Source organism: Myripristis murdjan, chromosome 11, assembly GCF_902150065.1.
Source record: "Myripristis murdjan chromosome 11, fMyrMur1.1, whole genome shotgun sequence".
In the NCBI taxonomy this organism is placed as follows: Eukaryota; Metazoa; Chordata; class Actinopteri; order Holocentriformes; family Holocentridae; genus Myripristis; species Myripristis murdjan.
Genome location: NC_043990.1, coordinates 29912606 through 29930168, shown reverse-complemented (window position 1 = coordinate 29930168; position 17563 = coordinate 29912606). Strand labels below are relative to the sequence as shown.

Here is a 17563-nt window from a genome sequence, read left to right as displayed (position 1 = left end):
TGAAAGACTAGTTCTGGGGCGCATCAAATCCACCCTCTTCCCGGCCTCAGACCAGCAGTATGCATACAGGGTGAACAGATCCACTGAGGACGCCATAAACACAGCCCTCCATACTGCCTTAGCACACCTGGAGCAGAAGGGGACATATGTTAGGATGCTGTTTGTGGATTACAGCTCTGCTTGTAACACTAATATCCCCAGCAGGCTGGTCAGGAAAGCACAGGACCTTGGTCTCAGTAACCAACTGTGTCTGTGGATTAAGGACTTTCTAAGCAACTGCCCACAGGCAGTGAGACTCAGCCCTTACACCTCCCCGAGTCTGACCCTCGCCCTGTACTCCCTCTATACATATGACCACACACCTACACACCCCACAAATTCAATCCTAAAATTTACAGATGACACAACATTGGTGGGACTCATCTTAAACTGCAGTGAGATAACCTACAGAGATGAAGTCTGCAAATCAATGGTGGTGCAGTGAACAACCTGTCGCTAAACATCACTCCACTTTGCTGGTGAAAAAGGCCCAATAGAGACAATACTTCCTCAGGACGCTGCATATGCACTTTATCTTATCCTTTTCACAGCACCTTATTGATCATATTTTAATGTGTGGGTATGTGAGTATGTGTTTGAGCAGAGTGAATGGAAACAGTTTTCTTTTATGAGAGACAGCAAATTTTGCTGTGTGTGAACATACAATGACCCAAAGGAATTCGAGCAAGATGATGACTCTTCTCTAAGTAGCCTGTAGATGTGTGAGGTGTCTGAGCAATCCCAGCCCTACCTCCTGATTTGAAGGAATTTTTTGCATAATAAATGAATCAAATTTATCACCTGACTCTCTTTTGCCTGATTATGCATTACTATGCCAGCCAATAGCTCCTCAATCACACTTAACTAACTTAAATGCTCATGAAAGGCTCAAATATCCCATGTGTCCTCCTCTTTCATATAAGGGGACAAGTTAACATTTCACTTGATGGAGTTGCCTAGTGGCAGACTTTTCTCTTCAGTTTGCTTTTTGATAATGATATATTTCTTTTTCTCATTAAAATGTTGCAAGGGAAAAAAATATTTTTTTCAATTTTCATGATAAAGACAGTTATCATGGTTTTTTTCAAATGGCAACAATATGTCAAAGGGAGAAGATTTGCTTCTTCAGTGATTATACTACATTGACACTTTTCTTAATTTCAGTGGTAATGATATCAAAATACTTTCAACATTTACTTTCACCATCACATATAATAAGTTATACTTAAATGATGTATGTATGTGTATCTATATGTGTGTGTGTGTATGTGTGTGTGTGTGTGTGTGTGTGTGTGTGTGTGCGCGCGCGCGTGTGCGTGTGTGTGCGTGTATACGTTGATTGATTGAAAAAAAAAAAAAAAAAAAAAAAAACCCTTTCACTCGCCACACCCCCCCGTCTGGTCGGCCGGAAGTCTGCACAAAGATATTGAAAAATCCAGAACAGAGCCCTCACTCGCTGATTTTTACAGTGGGAGAGCAAACATTTGGCAGAGAGGAGAGACAGATAGATAGATAGATAGATAGATAGATAGATAGATAGATAGATAGATAGATAGATCCCAAATTGTGAAATTCTTGTGTTCCAGCAGCAGGTTGACCAGACATTACACAGTAACTATAGAAGACTACATAAAATATACCTCTCTACACGCGAAATATATATATATATATATATATATATATATATATATATATATATATATATATATATATATATATATATATATACATTTAGAAAAAAATAAACACAAGTGATAAATATAAATAACAGGACAGTATGTGACGTTTCATATAGTCTCTCTTATTTATATCTGTTTAGTTTAGTTTAGTTACGTCTCTCAGAGTGTAACCTCTTCTTCAGTAACGATCTCATATTATCGTTCCGTTTCGACAGCGATTGGATTGGCGGTTGTAAAGCGCCAAACGTCAAAAAATACAGAAAACAAACCCGAGGTAAGCTACTCCAGACTTGTTCCGGCGTGTGAGTTGGAGATATTTGCCGTGTAAAACAACCATGGAAGAACTTTTCAACAAACTATTACAAGTCAACGTGAGGTGCAAAGACTGCGATGAGAGGAAAGCGAACATCCGAGTCGCCATTGAACTCCAGCTGACAACAAGCCCCGTCCACAAGAAAGACCTGCTCGTCAGGCTAACAGATGACGCAGACCCATATTTTCTGTTCCGTCTGTCCATATCAGAAGAGGATTTCCAGAGTTTGAAAGTTCAGCAGGGGCTGCTGATAGACTTCTCGTCGTTTCCTCAGAAGTTTATTGACTTGTTGAATCTGTGCATGTCAGAGCAGGAGTCAGACAGCCCGAGATTCCTCCTGCAGCTGTTGTGTCAGGCTCCAGCCCTCGACAGCTCTGCTACTTTCAGTGTTGTGGAGACAAATGCATTCAAACACCTCAACCACTTGTCTTTACGGCTCCTTCAAGGCACAGACAAAGAGATTAAGGACTATCTGGTGGTTTGCTTGTCCTCTTTGAAGGGGGAGAAGCAGACGTTAGAGATCAAACTGAAGAAGACTGAGGATGATCTGTCCAGGCAGCTGAGTTACACGCAGCAGACTCTGTCAGAGAAGACTAGAGAGTTGGACAAACTACGGTCAGAATGGACGAGCCAGACCAGCTCACTGTCCAGCCGCCATTCTCAGGACATGATGTCAGAGAGAGAGAAGGCCCTGGAGGTCCAGACCAGGCTGCAGCAGCAGAATGAGCAGCTCCGCCTCGAGCTGGAGAGCGCTCACAAGAAGAGCACCAGCCAGCTGCAGAGCAAAGTGAGCGAGCTGGAAACCTCCAACAGAGAGTTGACAGAGAGGAAATACAAGAACGAATCCACCATCAGGGACCTGACTATTAAAGTCGCGGGTGCAGAGGAGGAGTGTCAGCGGTCAAAGCAGCAGATCCTGTCTCTGCGGAGGGAGAACGGGACGCTGGATGCCGAGTGCCACGAAAAGGAGCGTCTGGTCAGCCAGCTGCAGATGAGAATAGCCGTCCTGGAGCAGGAGATCAAAGACAAGGACCAGCTGATGTGTCGCACCAAAGAGGTGCTGGAAGCCACCCAGCAGCAGAAGGAATCGGTGGAAGGACATGCTGAAAGTAAAGAACTTCAAATCAGAAAACTGGATGCCACAGTGAAGTCACTGTCTGAAGAGCTGATAAAGGCCAACAGCATTATTAAGAACCTGCAAGGGGAGCTGCGAGGGCTGCTTGGAAAAATCAAAGTCAAAAACACGGTGACAGTGTCGCAGGAGAAGGTGCTCCAGGAAACATCGGAGAAGCTGCAAAACACCAAAAAGGAGCTGCAAGACGCTCAGCAGCAGCTGGTCACCAAGGACGAGCTGGTCTCCAAACTGAAGGAGCAGCTGGAGACCACGGTGCAGAAACTGAACGAAAGCAGGGAGGTGTTGAAAACCAACGAGAATGTTATAAGCTGGCTGAACAAGCAGCTGAACGAAAAGCAGCTGTCCAGAACGCCGCAGGGTCCTGAATCCTTCGAGACGCCCTCTGTTTTGCCCGGGACGGCTGGACTGAGGGCCCAGTTTCAGCCCAAGCCCGGCGTGCCTCTGATGAAGGCCGTCGACATCAGCCCTTTTGAACAGTGCACGATGCAGCCAGCCAGCACACACAGCAGAGAGCCTGCAGGCTTGGAGTCAAAATACTTTGAGAAGAGAGACGACAGCATTCCACTCCATGGTCTGCTGTCTAACCTGCAGCAGAAAGAATTCTCTCAGAGGGCGTCAAAACACTCACTACCCTCCGCCTATTTCTCTGCATAAAGCAGCTGAAGAAACTCACTGCTGCTGACACTGACCCCTTTTAAATTCACTTCCAGTTGTAGATGTGCCTTCAGCTTTTACTATGTCTGCAAACTTTGTCATTGTTTTTAAGCAGCTGTGTGTCAGGATGTGTGTATGAAGTGACCTTTAAAGGAAGAATTCAACCCACAACACTTTAACACCCTACTGATGATGTACCTGACTTTCCTGAGTCTGTTTCATTGGCTGGTATATTTTTTTAACTGGCCAAGTTTAGTTTGAGTTGTTGTTGTTGTTGTTTTTGTTGTTGTCAGTCCCTCAGAATGTGAGAGCTTCTTTCCAGAATGCTGATCACACATGAAGAAATCCACTGGCAAAGAGGACATGCACTCCTTTATTGATTATGGGGAGTATATATATGTATATATTATGTATTCATGTCTGTTTTTAATCTACATTACAATATTCTGTTGTTCCTGGTATGAAGTTTGCCTAGTTAACATGCCATCATACAATATTTGAATGTTGTCAATGAATCTTACGGTTGTTTGAGGTATTCATTGTAGTCTTTAATAAAGTGGTGTTTCAGTTGGAGCACTGGATAATTTATTCTTCATGAAAAGCTGAGGGTATATGCTGTTATTTATAAAGTCTGATGACACTCAATCCACTTTTAAGACTAAAGAGGTAGCCTTGTAAAAAAAAAAAAAAAAGAAAGAAAGAAAAAGCTTCCGGTACCCTTCAACGAATAGCAAGACGCGCAGGGGTCACGTGATCAGGTAACATGGCGTCTTGGTGAAAAGTTGACGAGGATGCTGCAGCTCATGAAAACTCGGTGATTAGAAGCAGGAATTCAGCGAGTAGTTATCAGTTTGTGTGGTAACCCGTCCGTTTTTGCGTTTGTTATGAATTCATCAAATTGCGTTTCTCTCCTTACCTCCCTGTGTGTTGTCACTGTTGGTAATTTAGCTAGCTGAGTGTGGCCAAACTTCATTCGAAAACCTGTGATTAGGGTATAATCTTGAGCAGCGGGAAAGATAAATACACTATCGGTGGTGAATCAAAAGAAGCCTCTCTTCAATCCGGCACATAGTTCACCAGTCAGCGAGCTAAAGCTGATAGAGATTACATGTTCTTAAAATAACGAAGCCTCGTACTTTTTCGGCGATAACATGTATGCCGAATTGACATGTGGATCCTAACCACTCGTAAAACGTCCCGACTCTTGTGTTATCAGGTATGTATATTTTCCAGATAGATAGATATTCAATGGAGTGGGGCGTGACTTAGCCTCCAGAGAAACGGGACGTATCAAGGCTGTGACTGATGACGTGCTGATAGTTGATGTATGTTGATGTATCTATTTGTTTCCACAGAAACTGGCGGCCATTAGATCTGTTTGATTACATTTAATTATCTAATCGTGGGAAATGAAGCTGCGTGTGCAGTTACAGTGCAAGAATTTACATGAATACCTGAAGGAGTTGAGTCCTGAGATTTTGGACAGATTGTACAACCACCCAGCCACATGCCTGGCTGTCTACAGGTGCGTGATACTCAGGAATATCAGTATATGAATAAATATAGGCTATGGGTCTGGCTCTAGGCGTGATGATGTGCAATGATTCTTTACAGAGAGCTCCCTGCGCTGGCTAAGAACTATGTGATGCGTATGCTGTTCCTGGATCAGCCCCTGCCTCAGGCAGCGGTGGCTCTTTGGGTGAAAAAAGACAGCCAGAGGTGAGTTAACAAGTTTGTCTCAAACCCAGCAGCATGTAGCTTGCAGACTAGACTGTTACTGTCTGCAGGGTGCAAATGTATTTTTGTTGCGGCTCTGATATCACAGTGGGATGCTACAGATAAATCTTAGCTTGGGACAGTGTTTCTCCCAGAGTTTTATTCTCGTCAGGGTGGAAAAGCCTCCAAAATGCCATTTAGACCACCATCATGGGACACTAAAACTCTCCACTGAAACTGAGACAAATGAATGTTTTTTATGTGGGTCAGCAACTCCTTTAAGCAAAACGGAACATTTGTACCTGGATATGTTGTGAGTTTGCATTGTGGTGAAATATCTTCATGAGTTACTCTGTGCTCCCCTGGCCTGCCAATCCACAATACTGTCTCTCCATTCACTTCCACAGTGCAACAAAACAGGTCCCAAAATAATACTTTACCATGTAAATGAATGTGAATAAAGTGGACTGTCAATATAAAAACAACATGTTCTAGTTCCCGTTTTTTGTGTAATTACAGTTATTTTACATGTACAACTGGGTCATATCTTCCCATCCCAAGCAGTGGAAGTTTCATGCAGATCCGATCTGTTGGATCTACTTTGCATTTCAAATAGGAAAATCACAAGTAAAGAGATGAATACAAAAATTAACCACCGCATATTGAAATGACTTTACTGTAACTTTATTAGGAGCGAACACCGTGTTTTGCCTGTTGCTTCTTTATGTTTGCTCAACCATAAGAAAAGAGATGTTTAATTTTCTGAAAAAAAAAAAAAGGGTACTGGGACTTGTTTTTATACTAGCATAATCTGCTTTGGTGGTGTTGGTTCATGTGCTATCAGTGTTATTGTGGGACTGTTTTGCTGCACTATGGAAGTGAATGAAGACAAAGAAATACTACATTTATCATTAGCAATCCAGGGGACCATGGAGCAACTACTGAAGATATTTTACCACCATATGAACTCCCACCATCAAGAAACTACACCACCCAACACCAAGTGAAATTGTGCTTTAAGGGAGGGTGACTGATTACACCTATTCACTGGTCAAGGAACACTGGAGTAAAATAAAATAATAAATTCTCGGGCTTAACACTGATAACTGTGATCATTTTTGTCTGTGGCTTCAAACGGCAGGGACCATGATGAATGTGTGTCAGTGCTGTCAGGACTCCGCCTGTGGCACAGTCAGCAGCTGCAGGGTGGTCTGCAGGGATACATTTTAAATCCTGTGTTCAAAGACAACCTGAGGATAGCGCTGCTTGGCGGGTAAGTCAGGTTTTAATCTTGGGGCTGCAGCAGTGGTCTTTATTGTTTTCTTTGTTCTTTATTTGGATCCCCATCAGCTTCCAGAAAGTGGTCACTAATCTTCATGGACTCCAGCAACAATAAAAACAAGCAGCAGTTCAAATCACACTGTATCAATGACACAGAAAGACCAAAACAAGCCAAATGCAAAGATCCAAAAATAAAATAGTCAGATATGCAACAATAAAAAGCAAAAAATAAAAAAAAAAATTAAATTAAAAAATCACCAACAGAAAAATCCCAACAATATTTAAAAGAAATTCATCAATTTTTCCTTTTAGTAACTTTAAAAGAAAATATAATTTTAGTCTATCTAATTTTGATGGGGAGCATATTCCAAGTGGTCTGTGTTTTTTATAAGAATAGTTCAACCAAAAATGAAAATTCTGTCATTATTAACTCCATGTCAGTCAATTTTTCATTCAAGTTTGTGCATTAGAATTGTCAAGTTTGAACTTTTCAGAATGTTAAAGTCCTCTTCAATGACAGTAGACTAACAGTTAGCATGTGGAGCATCCAGCCAGTATCCAGCACTTAGTAACAATGAGAGGAAGATAGAACCACCGCTGTCTTACACAACATTTACCTGGACGTGCTCCATGCTCCCTGCTTCTCTGGGCTGATATTCCAAAATACTGTATTACTGTCCCTTCATTCACTTTCACAGCATGACAAAACAGAGGGAAGTGAAATAATATCAACATTTTTAAATAGCTGGAGTATCCCTTTAAGATGTAGTGAGCTACATGGGATCTTCTCCATGTTACTCCAAAAGGACCGCAGCACAGAATTCAAACTAGATTCTTTTAATTGCAGAATTTGAAATTCACAGAACATAGGTCACCAAGGAAGTAAAGGGAGATTCCTTTTCTCTTCTTACTGGCTGGCTGTTCACTGTGAATGGAAACAGTTTGCAACCTAAATTTTCAGAGCCTGTTCATCACAGAGAGAGTTGACAGGGAACTGCAGCAAGTAGCTTGCTGTATCGTTGGTACCTGTTCAAAGTTTGCACTGACATGTGCAGGTGAACTATCATTTTAAGTAAAACGTCCAATACGTATAGAGAAACTGTATTTTTCTTAGTGTTTCTATTCAGTCTTCCCTTGATGTGTTCATGCACAGGGGCAGAGCGTGGGCAGATGAGGGGAGCACTCTAGGCCCTGATCGCCATGCACGGGACATAGAGAGTCTGGACCGCTACGCTATGGAGCGCTGGGAGGTCATCCTGCACTTCATGGTGGGCTCTCCCAGTGCTGCTGTCAGTCAGGACCTGGCTCAGCTGCTCATACAGGCAGGACTCATGAGAAGGTACACACTCACACTCACAGACCGTAGCCCTATAGTGCTGACCTGCAAGATCAGAGGGTTTTAGTTTAATTCTGTTTCCATCTTAGTTGCTAAGTGCTCGCTGCTGTAATGGTTATACCCAGGAACCTCCCAGAGATCATCTGCCAGTCAGTAGCCGCATTTCTATAAAACCTCAAAATCAATTGCTAAGGACTAATTAGATGCACCATAGAAATCAAGCAAATTAAGGTGTGCTGCCATAACATCTGTTTAAGCAAATGAGGCATATGTGTGGAATAACATAATTTAACATAACAAAACATATTGCAAGGGGCAGCACGAAAAAAAAAAAAATCTTGCTATGACCCTCAGGTAGTTTCCTGTTTAGTATGACTGTTCATTCTTTGCAGATGTGAGACAAATCTTGTTTTCTTCCACTGTCTACCTCTTACCTGTTGATGTTACCGCCATCTGCCATGACACCAGAGTTCAATTTTGCTTTAATCTCCATGTGAGGTCCTGACATTGCGTTGTCCCCCCTGCAGTGAACCAGGAGAGGCACCCTGCATCACCTCAGCTGGTTTCCAGTTCCTCCTGTTAGACACAGCTTCTCAGCTTTGGTATTTCACCCTACAGTACCTCAACACTGTGCAGGTACCTGCTTATTTCATATACGACTCTTATCCGTTCAGATCAGTAGTTATCAAGCGTGACATTGTGACTTAAAGCTGACACAAAATGAGGGATTACCAGCACCTATTCCAACCTCTCAGACAAAGATGGGGGCATTCTGGGTTCACGGCTTAACCAAGCCAAGAATCATCCCTGCTAATAGTGCTGTGAGGTGCTTACTGAGTCAAGCTGAGACATTTGAGGTGGCCTCAGGGAAGGAACAGAGGGTCAAATTCAGGTTTTTTTTCATAATATAAAAACAAACACCAGGAAAAAAGGCATTACCACAGTCCGAATTTAAAAGCTCAAAAGTCTAGTCTCTCCTGGCACCCATGAGAAGGTGAAAAACTGCTGCTGGATGGAAGGGGGCCTTCCCAACAGTTATCCTCTCCCAGCTCCCAAGATATGGTCATACCTGAGCGCGGCTAGCTGTTATTTGCTGTACTAAACGCAGGTGACTGTACTGTAGAAAGTACTGTAGAAAGTGGTATGGTTAAGGGACATATATAGGAGCTTGTAAATCTGGATTGTTCTAACACTGTTGAATTTTACTTAACTATTTATTATATTGGGGAATTAGGGAATAAAACTGGATTTTGACCATATTTGTCAACTTTTCTGGCGGGAGTACTTCACCAAACAGAAGTATGAGAATCAGTTAACATCATGTCAGTGTGTGGGCTCTCCATCTGTGTGCAGATTTTGGAAGTCTTGTAGTGCATTCCAGCTAAGAGTGGATTGTCATTCATGCCACAATAGCAGTTGATTTCACTGATTAGCACGTCTTCGAATGCAGAGGATTGAGCTCAGCCGCTATAGTGTTTGGTTGAAATGAAATCCTGCAGATTCCTGTGTCATAGTGGTACATGGTTGAAGGAATATGTAATAGACTATTGCTGAAATTCATGTTTTTGTACCAGCCAGTGGTTAATAGCTTGTAAAATCCTGATCAATGGCTTAGTTGGGGGACAGAATGTGTATCGCCTGGAGTGATATGAATGTGAAATAAACAAGGACAAAGTGAGCCTAATTAACACTCTTATTGCTATCATATTGCAACAAGGGGCTATTAATTCCCTTGCTGCAAAATGCCTCTGCAGCAGTAGGTAAATTAATCACAATACTTTCTGTTCTGTCAGCTCTGAGTAACCTATAATTTTCTACTAAAAAATTAAACTGGCCTAATATCCGAACCTTATTTCCAGCTGACCCAATCAGACTTCCACTCTGTTCTTCTGATGATAGCATTTAAATGTAATTGCTAATCATTCTGTCATGCCCTACTTGGAACAAAGGGAGAACATGAATGGAAAGGAAAAATCAGAGCCGCACTGAAATACTAAGCCCTGCTCCAATTTAGAGAAAAAATGAGGGAAGATGTGAAAATCAATGGCAATCTTACCAGGAAATGTATTAATAGTAGTTTGTGAATAATATTTAATCTAGAAATTATTGTACACGATCAGTAAGATCAAATTGTTAAAATTGAAATCACTTCAAATTGATTAAATTTGATCAGGATTGAAAATCTCAGCAATCACCATGGTAACAACAGTGGATTGATGGTCTTGATCAGCAACACTTAGGAAGCCATTGTGCTGTGTTATGGTCATTTGTGCTTTTGAACAAACAAATTAGTACATACTGTACCTTTGTAAGCAGTTTCACACGACTGAGTGATGGTAATCACTTACATAGGACAACATGGTGGGATCAACATGTGAACATGGAGACAATAACTTTGAAAATGCTGTCACATAACATCGTTGTGGCCTGGTAGCCAGCACTACATGGCCCAGTACTGGGTGGCAGTTCAGTCATTTAGAATCACTGCTTTACATAACCATCAGGCTCTTACATTGAACCATTTCAGCACGATGCTATAGGGTATAGTGGAAGAGCTCTGCTATACTAAAAGCCTGAAAAGCAATTTCTTGTTCTATACCGTTTTTGATTCCTTCTCTCCTGCAGTCCCGGGGAATGGACCTGGTGGAGATCTTGTCATTCTTATTCCAGCTCAGTTTCTCCACTCTTGGCAGAGTGAGTGCACAGCATTTTGGTAATATTTGATTCTCAAAACATAGTATGTACTTGCTCCAAAAAAGCGTAAATTGGTGTCGTCATGGAGCACTCAAAGTTCTGCAATTCATGCTTAGTTTTAATTTTGATGTTTTTATTGATGATGCTTTGCCTGTGTGCTTCAGGACTACTCAGTGGAGGGCATGAGTGAGTCATTACTCATCTTCCTGCAGCACCTACGGGAGTTTGGTCTGGTTTTCCAGAGGAAGGTAGGGCACTGAGAAAAGAATCACTAATAACACTTAAACAGTTTCCTCCTCAATTCCTTAACACCTCTTTAGGATAGAAAGAAACTGTAATCATCCTCATGGGGATCGTTCTTGCAGCAAAATAGTATTAGGATACAATAAAGAAAGTGGATATGAATAACTTTTAAGTAAACATTGGTATATGATATTAATAAAACTTTATTTAGGAAGCATGCTTCCAAAAAAGAGGTACAAGGAACCAAAACAAAACAAGACAAGACAACAAAATAGAAGGCAAGTTCAAAGTAGGGCTGGGCAGAGGCTGAACCTCTCACCAACTGACTTGTACTCATGTCAGTAATATTGGTAAAAGCTTTCACTGCTGCAGGTGTTCATGAGCTGTGAAAATTGTCAAGTTACAGTTTATGAATACCATTTCTAACACAAGCAAGTTTGGAGCACATTATAGATTTTGACTATAGTTTGCACAGTGGGAGGCTCTCTGCATTGCCAAATGACAGCAGCACAGTCAGCTCTTTAATATCACATGAATTTGCAAACTTGAGATTAAAATCAATGTGACATTAAGTTATACAAATATATGCAATATGAAGCTCAAAATCTGGTAAATATTCCAAGTTTTGTAGTTTTTTTTCTAAATGTGAATTGTGCAGTATGTTAAATACAGCCAGTATAGTCGCTCTGTGTGTCTGTATTATATGAACTACACAAAAAAAAAACAAAAAAAAAAAAAATCCACATAAAACAATTTTTTGTTAATTAATTGCTATCAAGGTAAATGTTTGAATTTATTGTGCTGTTGATTGGAAGTCATTTTACTCAGCTCTAGTCCAAAGTAATTACAAAGTAAAAGAGCTAGCATTGAAGTAAAAGTACTTAAAAGAGTAGCAATAGTAGTTGAAGTAGGAGTAGCAATAACATAGTAGTAGTCATAAAAGGAGCAGTAACAATACTTGTGATTGTTTAAATGTGCAAGTTGAATACTTTTATAGCCACTGTATATATGCAAAATATACAATATATAAAATTTCTAAAATCCTTCTTTTCCATGTCAGAGGAAGTCAAGGCGATACTATCCCACAAGACTGGCCATCACTCTAGCTGCAGGAGTCACTACCAACTCCTCGTCCTCCTCCAACATGAGTATCACCCCTGGGACCGGAGACACAGGCTTTATCGTGGTAGAAACCAACTATCGCATCTATGCCTACACAAGTATGTCACAACATGGGATATTTAGCATGTCATCATCAATAAATCATGATTACATTATTGTTGAGAGAGTAAACAAACGAGATCATGGCTTTGAAGATCAACAGTGTCTACAGCACACCATAAGATTGTTTTATGGCATGAAGTGGGAAGAGGGGTCCCTTTTTCGAAATAATGCTTTTAGAGTTGGAGAAAATGTACTGTTGGTAGACCTTAGAAAAACCATCAGCAATAATAATAATCAAAGTAGTCTTCAATAATAATCAAATGAAATTTCAAATTATCAAATCAAATTAATCAAGACAGCTTCAAAAAGATGATCTGAAATGCTGTGCAGCTTTGTCAGAATAACAAGACAGCACACACATATTTCTGGTTAAAGGAAGCTCTCGTAACTTCATTCTTTTTAACAGTAGAAAATGTAAACAAACAACTTAGGTCTATATAGGCCCCTATTCCCAGGCCCTCTCAGTATTTGCTTATTTTTTTTCTACAAGAGGCAGCATTGTGTGTTGGGGTGCATTTTCAGCAGTAGCAATGCTACTGAATGTCAAAATACTGTAAGAACACAAGAGGCTGCAGTGTGTCTGTGCGCTTGTCTTGCTCTGTCCTTGACTCTACACTCTGGCCACTTTATTAGGTCCACCTGTACCATCTAATACAATCCAATACAACTGTTGTGCCATAAAGTTTCCTTTTCTGCTGCCTATAATGCTCAGCTTGTCTTGTTGTCACGGTAATAGAGGTGTTCAATCACTTCTGTGTTTGGCATTAAACTCATAGTTAGTGCTGCTGTTGGACTGGAACGCATTTTATTGAGAGCTGTTTCCACTATTCTGTCCCCCTCATGTATATAAATATGGAGGACAAAAAACGAGAAACACCTCTCAATATAATGTAGTCCAGTACAAGAACTCTGTAAACTACAGCCTCAGTAATAAACACAGAATTAAATTCACACATTCTCCACAATGTCAACACAAACTGAACGCTATAAACTTTCTTAAAAGGTAGAATTGATGGCAGAGCTGTTGCATTGAACTGCATTAGGTTGTACAGGTGGACCTGATAAAGTGGCCAGAGTGTATATTGCTAGTAGTCTCTCTAATACTCGATTCAATGCATAAACTTTCAGGGGGGCAGCCCTAGACAGAGCCCTAAAAGCTACCGCTTTACACGGCCATGGCCTCATTTGTTCACAGTAATTGATCACATTTAAGCTTTTAAGATCTTCTATTGACTTGAATGCATTTGTGTCTCGTTTCTAGACTCTGAACTTCAGATTGCTCTTGTCGCTCTCTTCAGCGAGATGCTGTACCGGTTCCCTAATGTAGTCGTGGCTCAGGTCACAAGGGAGTCAGTACAGCAGGCCATTGCCAATGGTATCACCGCACAGCAGGTACTCATCTAAATGCAGTATTCGCTCAAGGTCTTGAGGTCTCCTTAGATAGCTATATTTCTTCATATACTTCCTGCATGTCTTAGGTTTTTTTTGCAGTAACTTGCTATTATGGCCTCATTTCCACATTATTAAAATGCAGTTTGTATCTGGATATGCTGTCTGGATAATGAATAATGTGATCACAGCCACACCCTGGTTTATATGCATTCTTGTTGTGTGCATTCTGTCCACATGGTGATCACACCTCTTTTTTTGGCAAGGTAGGTGAACAGGTAGCAAGGCAGCAACAAAGACAACAGTGATGTTTATGTCTGTGGGTGGAAATGACGTTTTCACACCATGAGCAGACACTTTCTCAAATGCAAACACTTGTGGGTTGTGTTTCCATATAGCTCATTCTGGGCAGATCCCATCACATAGTCAAGGCAGTGTGTGCTCTAGGCTTTTATACCTTGCATTAATATTTAGTTATTTAGTTTTAAATTTAGTTTCCCCTCATCCAAATAAGTTATTCAGACACAGCTACCAGGTCTAAGTAGATCCAGGTTGTCTGAGGGACCAGCGTTTAGCCTCACAGTAAGGGACCCCTGAGGGTCCTTAAAAGTCTTACTGTTTTATCTTAAATTTTATAAATGTTTGGCCTTACAAAATAACAGTCTCAAATTTGAATTTATTGGGCCTTCATTTCTATAAAAAAGTAATCTATTTTTTTTTTTTTTTTATCCGTTTTTGTCAAAATGAATCAAATTGTGCATCCAAGGCAAAATTTTTGATATTATAAAACCTAAAGGAAACTCTTATAATGTTGAAAAATGCATTTTGGTCAGAACCTACCCTCTGCACTGGACCATTTATATAGAACTTTATATGTAGTCCACAATGCTTATTTGAATAAGAAAAAGATGATTTGTCTACAAAATCTTTTTTTTTTTTTTTTTTGTACTCCCTCTGATACCTGTAGACACTCTGAGATCAGGTTTTCCCTTGGCAACTTTGTCTACTCCACCTTATTATGCATAACAAATCTTTTGCTTTTTAGATTATCCACTTTCTAAGGACCAGAGCCCACCCTGTCATGCTCAAACAGGTACATTAGACCTACCAGTCCTTTTCACACTGTTAATTCCAGTAATAATGACTGGCTGACCTGTGCCGGGCTCACCAGAGTACTCAGTATTAAATGCCTTTTTTTGTCCTTCAGACCCCGGTACTGCCTCCAACCATAACAGATCAGATCAGACTGTGGGAGCTGGAGAGAGATCGACTACAGTTCACAGAAGGTGTGTGTGTGTGTGTGTGTGTGTGTGTGTGTGTGTGTGTGTGTGTGTGTGTGTGTTTTCACTTCACTTCATTATCCCTTGAAGGGAAACTTGTGCCGCAACTTGTAAAATACATAAAAGATACAGATACATTTTGTATATGAATGTGTGGCTGGGGGAATATATGATTCTCTTGCAGTTGTAATTATGATTTTTACATTCTTTTTTGTCTTGGCTTTAGCGACAGGGGTCAAACATCTTCTATTCACAATCTAATAATGATTGCTCAGGGCAAATTATTAGGGGAGCTTAAGGGAATTTCAAATCAATTTGCGCAAACGAAACCTAATTGAAAGCTGAACTGCTCTCTGGTGGAGCCTGGGCTCTCCGGAGAGCTACTAAGCTGATTGATTTCTTGGGGCTTCTTCATTTGTCCTGCCTGAAGGTTATGACTGACAGACGTTGGCCTTGGTCTCCTGATAGCACTCAGTCAATAAGGCTGAGATGTAACCCTTGCCCTCCAATGAATTGTAAACTGTTACAGAGTGAACAGGTATTGACTTTCTGCTGGCCTTTAGCCTCATTTCTCATGTGTTAGTGTGTTCATTGCTGCTCTTCCATCTCCATCAGGAGTGCTCTATAACCAGTTCCTCTCCCAGGCTGACTTTGAGGTGCTGCGAGACAGGGCTCAGGTTGGAATTTTTGCTTGCTATTTCCACTATTATACTTTATAATATGTATATTTTTCCACCATTGTATAATGCACAAATCCCACATTGTCTTTTTATCTGAGTAAATTCAACTGTTGCTTATATGAACATACATTTGCATACATTTCTGCTTAAAGGAATACAGCATGCAAACATAGACACCAAAATCATATGTAGGCTCTAAGACATGAGCGAACACTAAGCTGAGTGATAGCATTGGGTCCACGCTAACACTTTCTCATACACTATGTTGAATGATAGGCTCCATGCTAACACTGTAGCAAACAGTATGTTAAGTGATAATTGGCTATTATGGTGAAGGTGAAATTGCCCTCAAGCCCTGTTCACATATCAGTATTTTTTGACATGAAAACATAGACTTAATCCTTTTTTAGATGAACAGATTTGCTGGTTAAGATTAGCGTTAAGGTTAAGTCATGCAACCAAAGCCCTATTCGGATGGGATGTTGGAGTTTTAATTACCAACATTTAATTACCAATCACAGATTTGAATATCTGTGATTTCTTCCCAATTTAACAGAGATGGGAGGGGCTACCTGAAATATCAGTACAGTTCTCCACCTAAAAAAACTTAGGATCAGGCTCTGTTCATGTTTTTCATTTTTGAAGATAGACTCCCAACAAGCTGTATAACTAGTTAGTTACCACTGCCAGTTAAATTGGTGAGAGACTGTTGAGAATATGAGAATATGAGAATATGTCCATACCAATAGACTGTCAGAGCAGTGTACTGTGGTATGTACACATACTCATGTGAAAAGCACATCACTTTCACTCTAGGAGCACTCGACAATAAATAAATAATCATGATAATAGTGCCCACGGTACCCGGTAAAGGTCAAAATGTAAAGATCTACCTCTTAATACATAGGTTTCCATTTGAACGTGACTAAAATTTATCGGAGGAGCTTTGACAGTAGACAGACAGTAATTTGCTGGTTGGTAATATTTAGCATTTTCTAATTAAGGCAAGTGGGTTATGCTAATATCATTCAGGGTTTTCTTTGGACATGTACATAGTACATGCGCAATATGCATCTCAACTGGGTTTTTGCCCGAGCTGCCGACACATGGCTTCTTGCTGTTTTGAGGACTAGAAATGCCCTTGCTAGTACAAGACACACCCACTTATGTCAGTACAAGGTACGGCTACACCACTGATGTTAAGGTTAGGGGAAATGATGCCTTGGACTAGTCTCCAGGCTGCAGACAAACCCTTCCCTTTTCAGTTCTCTGATGTATCCTATTACTTTTTGTTACTGCAGCAGTGCAGTTTCCCCTCCAGGATCAGTAGTTTAACCCTTAACCTTTTCATCTTACTAAAGTGTCATTGCCATCATGTACCATTATGATCAAGCCTTCTTGCAGTTATACCCGTACAGATTTGCAGTACCTGTTGGATACGCTATGATGTCTTAGTCACTTTGGTTGAACCCTTGTCGTTGTGCAGGGTCTGGGCTGTCTGGTGTGGCAAAACGTTGCTCACAGGGTAATGGTGGTGACACCGCAAGGACACAGCGAGGTCAAGAGGTTCTGGAAACGACAGAAGTCTCACACATAACCAGAGGAGCAGGAAAAGGAGCCGTGATTTCACACTGGAGGACAGCTGTTCCACGGACTACGATTTTTAAATGTTTTCATGACCTAAAGGTTTCCTACTGCAGATTGTTCAGTGAACGCAGCAAGACAGAATGACCGGGACTGTAAAAGATTATTGAGTTGTTTTGTATGTTTCATAATATGTTGACTTTGCATGTGGTTTGGATTAAATGGTCATCTTGAGAAAATGCACCTTACTGGTTCTTCTTGAATAGTGATGTATTTTGTACATAGGCAAGTACTGAATCCTGTTTGCATAAAGCAA

General features: G+C 40.8%; 2 protein-coding genes across 2 annotated transcripts; both read left to right on the top strand.

The window, feature by feature from the left end:
- Positions 1-1917: 1917 nt before the first annotated feature.
- sass6 (SAS-6 centriolar assembly protein) lies at positions 1918-12791 on the top strand. Its single transcript, XM_030063244.1, has 2 exons — positions 1918-3949; positions 12780-12791. Exon 1 carries the CDS (start codon positions 2054-2056, stop codon positions 3818-3820), a length of 1767 nt encoding a protein of 588 aa, XP_029919104.1. The 5' UTR covers positions 1918-2053; the 3' UTR covers positions 3821-3949; positions 12780-12791.
- gtf2h4 (general transcription factor IIH, polypeptide 4) lies at positions 4567-17490 on the top strand. Its single transcript, XM_030063249.1, has 14 exons — positions 4567-5036; positions 5176-5345; positions 5435-5539; positions 6678-6809; positions 7971-8156; positions 8681-8789; positions 10779-10847; positions 11012-11095; positions 12151-12310; positions 13576-13706; positions 14749-14796; positions 14911-14989; positions 15599-15660; positions 17150-17490. Exons 2-14 carry the CDS (start codon positions 5230-5232, stop codon positions 17258-17260), a joined length of 1392 nt encoding a protein of 463 aa, XP_029919109.1. The 5' UTR covers positions 4567-5036; positions 5176-5229; the 3' UTR covers positions 17261-17490.
- Positions 17491-17563: the final 73 nt, after the last annotated feature.

What these genes read in the sequence shown, in the direction of transcription:
- sass6 (XM_030063244.1), top strand. Translation starts at nt 2,054, where the DNA reads ATGGAAGAACTTTTCAACAAACTATTACAAGTCAACGTGAGGTGCAAA.
- gtf2h4 (XM_030063249.1), top strand. Translation starts at nt 5,230, where the DNA reads ATGAAGCTGCGTGTGCAGTTACAGTGCAAGAATTTACATGAATACCTG. An exon ending in AGTACCTCAACACTGTGCAG is followed by an intron (nt 8,790 to 10,778) that starts GTACCTGCTTAT and finishes TCTCTCCTGCAG; the next exon opens with TCCCGGGGAATGGACCTGGT. An exon ending in ATGGTATCACCGCACAGCAG is followed by an intron (nt 13,707 to 14,748) that starts GTACTCATCTAA and finishes TTTGCTTTTTAG; the next exon opens with ATTATCCACTTTCTAAGGAC.